Raw genomic sequence first — 10,000 nt, forward strand, 5'->3', positions numbered from 1 at the left:
CAATGTCATCCACATATGCATTATATCACGCTCTCTCTGTTAACATATGACCGTACAGTTACAGGAGTAAAAGTGCATTCTCCTTCTGAGCAAACGCACCAAACACGCATCACAATTACTTCCCAAACCTCTCAACTGCATTTAAACCGGATTCCCTTTTCAACTTCAGACAAAGAACGAGTCTAAATCTGCTCCTTTTAAACCTTATATGATCTACTGCTGCGTTACATATAAGCAGTGCGTTCATGAGCAACATGCAAAAACAACGAGAATCTCAATAGTTCTTGTGTGTATTTGGATTGTAATGGTTGCATATTAGTTTCAATTCTAACTTACACCGTTTATCTAATATTAATGAATAACTTCACATGTTCTGCTTTACACGCAGGGTTTCCTCAGTCTTTGAGATTTACTGAAGATGGAGTTAAAAAATAAATCATTATATAATGATTCAACTCAACGAAAGCCACTTAAAATAGAGTTTACAGCTAAAAAGAGAATTGTAAATTATTTTAGGAATCGAAGATTTTATTCATTTCAATGACTTTTAAAACAGAGTTTTTAACTAAAAATGGATTGCTGTGGAAATGGCCTTAGAATAGAATTTAGAGCTATAGAGTTCATGCGCTAACCTCATGTCTGAATTGCCATAAATACAAGTTTGCGAGTAGTAAAAACCAGTCTTGTTTGAAGTATTAAGTTGGCGTTTAATGAGAGCCACGATAGCATCGCTTTATGTCGTTGTACTATAGATGCATGTTACCTGGTGCACCTACTGCGATCTATAATATATTACAAGAAAATATAGAACTGAAGTTTATGTTGATTTGATTAGTTGATTGACTAGGTGCACATAAATCCATTTTTGGTGTTATGAACACTGCCGTTGAAAGTAATATTTGAGTCGGAGGACGTGAACCGCTCTGAGAATCTTCTGTTATTACAGTAATTCCAACAAGACGAGAACACGTCACAACTTTACAGGACAGAGTGAGAGATAAGAGTCCATCCTGAGATCTACAGCAGCTGTTCTCCTTTGGTGAGTTAATTTGGGTTTCTATATGTCAGTCTTCATTTTCTGTCGTCAGCTTCAAAGCATGATTCGTCTGTTTAATCTGTGACCTCATCTTCCTTCAGGACAAGCCACATGACGTGACCCCCTCATGTGATCTCATGAGAGGCAAATGACCATTTAAGAGACATGACATCGGGTCTTGACCTTTAGGGTCACAGGGTCACTTCCTCCTTCCGATGGGAAGACTGCTGGAGTACAATAGCAGGCAAGGCGATCTTGGATTTATCAACTTAAAGTTCATCTTATCATTGGAATCCTTCAACATAAACTAGATTCTTTGGGAAATTTGGGAGATGTGGGGTTGAAATGGAAATGCCTCCATCCCATCATATCTCAGACTCACTCTTATAGGTTGTCGGGTCAAGTGGTATGGCAGTGTGTAAAATTTCAAACTCAATCTGATTGTCTATGTCCAACATGCAAAGCATGTTATTGCCGGAGGTCATTGTGGCCGAATCCTGGAACATTTTCTGGAAGTCTGTGGGAAGGCCGGTCAGCCCTTCCTGGAGCTGATCCTCGTCTTCCTCTCCACTGTACAGAGCCACCTCGTTCTCGTAGCAGAAAGAGCTGGGGGAGTGAGGTGGTAGCAGGGTTTGAGTCCGCCGACTGACGGGTGTCACAGAACGTGATGAGGCAGTTGACCGACGACCAGCCAGTTCCCTCAGTTCTTTAGCACTGCAGGCGGGCGTTGCCGAAACTTCGTAGGTTTTGTGGAAGTGTGCATAGTTGACCTGATAGCGGTCGCTGCCTTCAAAGATAACAGGCTCAAAGCAATGACCCCAGAGGATCTCACGAGAAAGATACGAGCTGCGCGCCTGCGTGGTCATGGCCGTCGCTTCAACCATACCTTCAAGAATCACGACAATCTCAAAGTCGTCCGATTCGAGATCTGCCCTGCTCATTGTCCAGAGTGGAGAGTCCTCATCGATCTCGTGCACTATCACCAGAGGAGATACGAGGAAGAGTCTGTCGGTGCCCTCGTCATAGCCGACATTTAGATCGGTCTGCTCGAGAGGAATGAACTCGCCCTCTGCTGTCACGTAGGGTCGCATGAGCTGAGCACGAACGTGAGCTTCTACAATGTGACTACGACGCAGGTTCCCTACGCGCCACATCAAACACAGTTTTCCGTCCCTCAACGCAATTACGGCATTCTTTGAGAAAAGCAACGTCTGATTCCTCTTTTTTGGACGCACCATTTTGGCCATGATGGTCCCAATCATGAAAGAGTCAATGATGCAGCCTACGATGGACTGCACGACCACAGTCACGATTGCTACTGGACATTCTTCAGTGACGCAGCGCCAGCCGTAGCCGATGGTCGTCTGGGTCTCAATGGAGAACAGAAAAGCCCCAACGAAGCCCTCAACGTGCAGTAAACACGGTTTCCACTCCTTCTGTTGCCCAGTGGGGACTCGAACTCTACGATCCTTATCAAAGTCTCCATGAACCAGCGAGACGCAGTAGAAGATCACGCCAAAGATGAGCCAGGACACCAGAAAGGTGGAGCAGAAGATCAGCAACAGGTACCTCCAGCGAATGTCCACACAGGTCGTAAAGATGTCCGCGAGATAACGCCATGGCTTGTCGTCCATGTTGGAAAAGACGACATTGCATTGGCCATTTTTCTTGACGAAGCGACTCCTCAGTTGTCCCCGTCCAGAGGTGGAGATCTTCCCGTTGTAGTTGGTGCCCAACACCATGCTTGTCCCCTCACCGCTCATGGCACTGGCGGGGGAGTGCAGACAGCTCGTACTGTGGCCGTTGTGAAGGCCGAGGGAGGAGATCTTCAGTCTCTCCTCATCAGGAGACACAATGCTGTACCTGAAGAGCAGAGAAAACACAGAGTTTTGGTCAGAAAACATGTGAATCATTAAGAGTTCAGGGTCGTTTTGGAGAGTTTATGGAGACTGGGGAAGACAGGTCAAGAGCTGTAATCTGATTGAACCATTTGTTCTTTCCGGTGAGCTCTTTAAAGGATGCACACTCTCTCTAGATAAAGCATGAGTCACACTTTCTCTGTCTAATGCGTCTCTCTCTAGAAATGGTCCTATCCTGACCTCTCCTGATAAAGGTCAGGGTTAGGGTTAGGAAGTGCCAGAGCCAGTGGACCCTTGATGTCTCTCTCTCTCTCCTTCATCTTTCTCTGTCCCCCTCTTTCACTTTTTGTCTCATAAAGGTATGCAGGACTCAGGTGTGAGTTACCTGCCCCTCTCGTCTAGAGAGGATTAAGGGAAAGGTGAGTTGTGTTGAGCCATATCAGGATTGCGGTCAGTGCAGGTTTATGGATTATGACCCAAGACTTCCCCTCCCTTTTCATCATTCTCTCTCTCTCTCACACTCACTCACAAACACATTTTTCATTGGCTTTCAATGGTCTAATATGGTTTGGTGGCTCTAAAAACACACAGAATTATGCTTTAAACAGAAACTAAAAACTCTTTAGTTCTACAAAGTTTTACTCTGACTGCCACAAGCTAGCTAAAACTTTGAGTTAAAATCAGTAGTACATTTTGCAATTGATTGATTACTTGGTTATTCTATTAATATTCCCTACATTTTCAGAGCTTTATGATTGTTGTAGATCATTAACACACATCCGGTTGTGAGGTGGGACAGCTTTAAACACCCTGATCTCATGACAATTACGTGACTGGCGACATTATTACAAAATGAATTTAAGTGGTTCATGGCATGTATTGCGGTAGTTCCGAGGTGAAATTTCCACTGTGTAGCGCTAAAAGTGAGTCAAGTGAGTGTTTCAGTTCTCCCAAACAGGTGAGGTGTTTAAGGTTAATGCTCTATTCAGTTTTAAGTCAACAAAACTGACCTCCCTACCCTAAAAACCTAAACCTAACCGATAGTGTCAGAAAAACAAATGTGAGATGAAAAACACAATTAACATAATTTTGCGGTGCTTCTATGACACTTAGGGTTCAAGCGTGGACTCGTGTGCCCTTCAGGACTCGTACCCGCTCCTTAACATCACAAGTGCAACGCTCTATCAGTAGAGCTACTGCACAATTTGATCACCCCCGAACAAGCTTGTAAATGTAGTTGTTTATGTAATGCACGAGTCATGCGCTATAGTAAAAGTGTTTAGATGTCATAAGATAGCATGTGCCGCTAGTGTTCATTTCTCCACAAAACTGCTGTGATACGTACAACGAGACGAAATCAATATGCAAATATGTAGGTATATGTAACGGTGGCCAGCTGATCGATATCTGTGCAATGTGTATAAACCTCACTCTCCTGACCTCAAGAGGTGCACTAGCGACTGACGCTAGAGGCTGTAGCCTTTAGCCTCCTTGTTAGCACACCAGCCTCCTATGCCGGAGATGCCGGTTCGAGTCCCTTATGGAGCGGGTAGAACAGGAGCGTCACAATGGTGCCGTGACCCAGATAGAAGTGAGGTTTAGGGGGCGTGAGTGTAATGGTGGTCAGCTGATAGATATCTGTGCAATGTGTATAAACCTCACTCTCCTGACCTCAAGAAATGGACTAGCGACTGATGCTAGAGGTTGTAGCCTTTAGCCTCCTTGTTAGCGCACCCACCTCCCATGCCAGAGACGCCGGTTCGAGTCCCGTACGGAGCGGGTAGAACAGGAGCGTCACAGATAGTAAAGCCAAACAAACATGACAATTTCTTCAAAAATAGCCATTTTAGCTAACACGAACAAAATATTTGCTTATTTACTATTGAGAATTTAAACCGTCAGACCCACTAAGAGCTTTCAAGGTTCTTGCTCATTCATAAAACCTCTACATGCATGAAAATGGCTCGTAGCTCCTTTTGAGTATTTTAAAAGAAACATGATCTCTTGGGTAACACGGCATTTTCAAATAAAAATTCAAAACACTTTTCAATGTACTCAAAGTGTTCAGTTTTTCATGATCTGTTGACTCTTCATTATACAAAACTAAAAGAGCATTGATTGTATGCCATTGCCTAATCTTAAATGAAGTGATGCAATGTGGAATTGTTCAGATAGGGTTTGCGACACCTATATATTGACCCATATACAGTAAATGCTGTAAAGCTGTATGCAAATGTGAACACACGCAAACATACACACACTGGCCGTACCTGTTTGCTCTGTTGGTTCCCATGCTCTGTTTGATCTTCAGTGTGTGTGTGTTCGCTGACAGGACTGAACAGTGCTTCGTTTAGCCTACGCAGAAAGATTCGGGATTGGCATCCTAACACACAATACACACAACACAAACCCTGCAGGGAAAGAGAACACGGAAAAGCATTAAGTGCAGTGCTGAGCATGATGCATACGTGAAAGTTGAATGTGTTTTAATCGTATTTAACAGAAAAGAGTATTCATTTGAAGTGGACAGAATCTGTATTTGTGTCCTGGTTTGGAAAAGCTTCAATTGGGTCAAAGCAGCTCTCTCTGAAACACACACACACACACACACACAGGCTAATAATATCGTCATGGTGTGACCAATATGTTCTCTAAATGTACAGTTCAGCATTAAGATTTCAGTTTTACACTTAGCATTACGTTTTTAAGATTTAGATTTACTATGGTCCAAAAGGGATCTTGTTCTTGTCATCGTATTAGATATATTCATAAATAACACATAATCAGTGTTGACTCTGTCAGTTGTGTGTTATGCTGTGGATATTGCACTTACTGTAAATACTATGTGGCACATGTGTGTTTTGTTGATGCTGTGTGTGTGTGCATCACGATTATCCTCCATCATGACACTCATTTATATGATTTTGATAACAGCTGAAGGGAGATGTTCGTTACTCATTACGGACATCACTCAATCACTCACACACGCCACCGGGAAACAAACCTCATCAGTGACATCTCTTTAATATCTCAGATGTTTCTCCTGAGAAAAAGACTTTCACAAGATTTTCCAAGATCCCAAAGTGTGCATATGAACTCAAACATATCTCATAGCATCCCACCAAGAGTAAATGAGCTATGATATAGACATTCATGTCAGGAAACGTTGAGCTATAAAAGTGCAACCGTTGAGCAATGAGATGTTCCTCTGGATTTACACGGCACATGAGGAGGATCTCCTGATACTGTAGTCTCTGTGTGTGTGTGATTGAAACATTACATTCGTTCAGATGTTCATCAGCGGTCTCAGCAGGTGGAGAGTCAGACTTCATCTCGATTCAATAACTGCTCTTTACAATGAAAATGGACTTAAAGCTTTGTTACACAACACAAACACACACTTAATCCCTCGGAGTGTGTGTGTGTGTGTGTGTGTGTGTGTGTGTGTGTGTGTGTGTGTGTGTGTGTGTGTGTGTGTGTGTGTGTGTGTTTGAAGGAGACTCTGATGGTATTATTCTTAACTCCTAATCCATTAAACGATGTCTGAATAATCGCATCTCTCGTTTAGTCCACTGATGAGATGTGACCCTTGAGAATCCTGCGGAGTAATCTGACGTGTGTTATGATAAAGAGGGGGATGGTGGGATTACTGAAACACAAGTATATGCCCTTAAACACACACACGGGGATTATATTTCTTAGGTGGTCTGAGACTAAAGCACGTTTCATCTGATATTGAGAAATCTCTGTTGCTGTTCTTCACTCTTAAAATGTTTTAAAATGAACTCATAAAGGAAAACTTATTAAGCTTTCTTATGAGTTTGCATGTTGTATGTATGTTAGTTATTAAAATATGAAATCAAGTGTGATGTGCTGATGTGCATGTCCTCTTTTACCAGAACTAATGTTGACTTCTCTGACTTTGAACTGGGATCTAGTGATGTCACACAGGTGTCGGCACTATCACTAGCACAAACACAGTGACAACCGAAATATGTTATGCTTCATGTGTGCTGCCAGATAGCACACGTACATCTCTGAGATGTCTGTTTGAGATCTTTTCAACTGGAAAGCATCACAGTGTAATGAACATCTGCTAAACATCTGCTAAACATCTTAAAAAGATCAGATTTACCAACACGCTTAATCATAAATGTGTCAAAGACATCTGCTGAATGTCTTATTGACATCTGAGAGGACGTATTGCAGATGAGCAAACAACCTAAAATATATGTGTTCCAGATGTAATCACACACATATCAAATAGATGTCTGGGTGATGTGCAGGTGCTGTTAGGCTTTGTGCTGTCTGTCTTTACAATAAATGACACTTGCTTTGACGTTATATAAAGTGTGACTTTAGTGTCCAATTATAGGAGAGAAAGAGAACATTATTCCATGGTACTCTTGTAAGTGTGGAAACAGTTCAGTACACAAACACACTTTAAACGGCGACTGATCAGGGCAATCAAACTGACGACACACGTCACGGTTCTCCAGCACATTTTGTGCTTTCCATTGGAAACTGAATGTGTCTAACACCGCATCTGTCTACACTGTGATGAGCCAAAACTAGATCATTGAAAGGATCGCTCGTTTGCAGTGTGGACAGATTTATTGCTTTATAACGGGAGCGTTCGTTTGTAAGCTATGAAAACTTATTAGAAAACTTGAATTACTTCCCTGACAGCTTGGGATCATCACCCAGATGTCTATTTGATGTGTGTTTACATCTCGAAGATGTATATTTTAGGTTGTTTTACCATCTGCAATACATCTATAAGACATTTCCTCTTGGATGTTGTTAAGACATTCAGCAGATGTCTTTGAGATGTTTATGATTAAGAGTGTTGATAAATCTGATCTTTTTAAGATGTTTAACAGATGTTTAGCAGATGTCTTTGAGACGAATGTAAATCTGATATTTTTAAGATGTTTAGCAGATGTTTAGAAGATGTCTTTGAGACGAATGTAAATCTGATATTTTTAAGATGTTTAACAGATGTTAATAAGACATTCAGCAGACGTCTTTGAGACATTTATGATTAAGAGTGTTGGTAAATCTGATCTTTTTAAGATGTTTAGCAGATGTTAATAAGACATTCAGCAGACGTCTTTGAGACATTTATGATTAAGAGTGTTGGTAAATCTGATCTTTCTAAGATGTTTAGCAGATGTTTAGAAGATGTCTTTGAGACGAATGTAAATCTGATCTTTTTAAGATGTTTAACAGATGTTTAGCAGATGTCTTTGAGACGTATGTAAATCGGATCTTTTTAAGATGTTTAACAGATGTTTAGAAGATGTATTTGAGACGAATGTAAATCTGAACTTTTTAAGATGTTTAGCAGATGTTTAGATGTATTTGAGACGAATGTAAATCTGATCTTTTTAAGATGTTTAACAGATGTTTAGAAGATGTCTTTGAGACGAATGTAAATCTGATCTTTTTAAGATGTTTAACAGATGTTAATAAGACATTCAGCAGATGTCTTTGAGACATTTATGATTAAGAGTGTTGGTAAATCTTATCGTTTTAAGATGTTTAACAGATGTTTAGCAGATGTCTTTGAGATGAATGTAAATCTTATCGTTTTAAGATGTTTAGCAGATGTTTAGCAGATGTTAATCAGATGCTTTCCAGATGAAAAGATCTAAAACAGATATCTCGGAGACGTACATGTGCTACAGGGTTGTGGCACATGCCGCAGATGTTTGTCTCAAATCTGCAGGATTGCAGTTGTTACATAAAATACAGTATGACAAGCAGGTATCCGTGCGTGATCTCAGACGGACTTTAATCTGTTTTCATTACAGCATGAAGTTTTTTGCTCTGTTTCACCAGCACTCATCCTCTCCTCATCTGTTCATTCATTACATCTGTGTGTCAATCCGTTAAACTCTAAGTTGAACATCTCCCAGATAGCATACATACGTCTCTGAGATGTCTGTTTTAGATCTTTTCATCTGGAAAGCATCACAATCTAATGAACATCTGCTAAACGTCTTAAATACATCTGATTTACCAACACTCTTAATCATAAGCGTCTCAAAGACATCTGCTGGACGTCTGATTGACATCTGAGAAGAAACGTCTTATAGACGTATTCAAACATTCATCCATGACTTACAATTAAAGTAATTGGTTGATTACTTAAATTTAACCATTTACGTTTAGATGTTATGAATGAAGCACATGTTTTAGGTGATCTGAAAAGCATATTTCATTCAGGGAAAATAGCATATATGACCCTTTGGGTTGGTATTGGAACCATCGTCTTATACAGCCCACTAGTGAAGATATCATGGTTGTTTCCTTTTAATTACACATTTCATTATGATTAAATGTCAAGAGGCTTAATTAACAGATGCATGTAAAACAATTACTGGCTTGTAAAAGAGTGAAACAAACTCCCATGAACCCATACAATGGATTCTGGCATTTATCTGACAGATTCACTGCACACACAAGAAAGCACATGAAGAACTACTCACCTCATGAAAGCACGTGTGTCTTTCTGTCCGTTTATTTTATTCTCCATAAGACACTTCCATCTTTAACTCGATATTACCAACACAGTGTTATCCTAATTCCTGTTTTTCTGATAGTTTTGGCAGGTTAATCTCTCCGGTTTGAGTCTGACTTCACTCACGCGGTAATCTCCGAGAGGTCTCATGTGGGTGACTGGCGGATAACGGAGGATGAGGAGGAGGAGGAGGAGGAGGAGGAGATGAGGGCCTGTCATTGTGATTATGTTCACTTTGGATTGATCTCTAGTGAAATTGAGTCCAAATTAGTCTAGTAAGTACAGAATTGCACTGAATGGATGAGAGTATATTGTAATTCGCGAGAGGCGCCTTAACATCGGTTTATTATATCCAGTGCCATAACACACATTGAGTTTGTGTTTAACACATTTCATCATTTGGTTTTCAGTGTCTAAAGGGGAACATCTCATGCCCCCATACCCCATTAGAGACGACCAGTTGCCACCCTAAAGATCAAAATGCCCCCAGAAAGATTGCATCCTTGTACTGTCATAGTGTCGAGAATAATGTGCTATTCTTAGAGAGCAGGCCTCTCTATCTTTCTATCTTTCTCCTCT

General features: G+C 40.9%; 1 protein-coding gene and 1 long non-coding RNA gene across 3 annotated transcripts in view; one reads left to right on the plus strand and one right to left on the minus strand.

Annotated features, from left to right (window-relative positions):
• Window positions 1–1,271, plus strand: part of LOC127647616 (uncharacterized) — a 39,898-nt gene extending 38,627 nt beyond the window's left edge. The window contains exons 2-3 of the long non-coding RNA XR_007971080.1: window positions 947–1,039; window positions 1,138–1,271. This is a non-coding gene — a long non-coding RNA (uncharacterized LOC127647616). The remainder of the gene's footprint in view (window positions 1–946; window positions 1,040–1,137) is intronic.
• Window positions 1,272–1,395: 124 nt separating this feature from the next.
• On the minus strand, window positions 1,396–9,675 carry LOC127647583 (ATP-sensitive inward rectifier potassium channel 12-like). 2 transcript variants are annotated; one of them, XM_052131919.1, is made up of 3 exons: window positions 9,390–9,675; window positions 5,166–5,306; window positions 1,396–2,899 (listed from the first exon to the last, which is right to left on the minus strand). In XM_052131919.1, exons 2-3 carry the CDS (start codon window positions 5,186–5,188, stop codon window positions 1,402–1,404), a joined length of 1,521 nt encoding a protein of 506 aa, XP_051987879.1. In that variant the 5' UTR covers window positions 5,189–5,306; window positions 9,390–9,675; the 3' UTR covers window positions 1,396–1,401. The 2 variants fall into 2 exon arrangements, with proteins under 2 accessions (XP_051987879.1, XP_051987878.1); XM_052131918.1 differs by lacking the exons at window positions 5,166–5,306; window positions 9,390–9,675 and adding an exon at window positions 3,136–3,494.
• Window positions 9,676–10,000: the final 325 nt, after the last annotated feature.

The sequence above is a fragment of the Xyrauchen texanus genome, chromosome 8 (genome assembly GCF_025860055.1).
Source record: "Xyrauchen texanus isolate HMW12.3.18 chromosome 8, RBS_HiC_50CHRs, whole genome shotgun sequence".
Lineage (NCBI taxonomy): Eukaryota > Metazoa > Chordata > Actinopteri > Cypriniformes > Catostomidae > Xyrauchen > Xyrauchen texanus.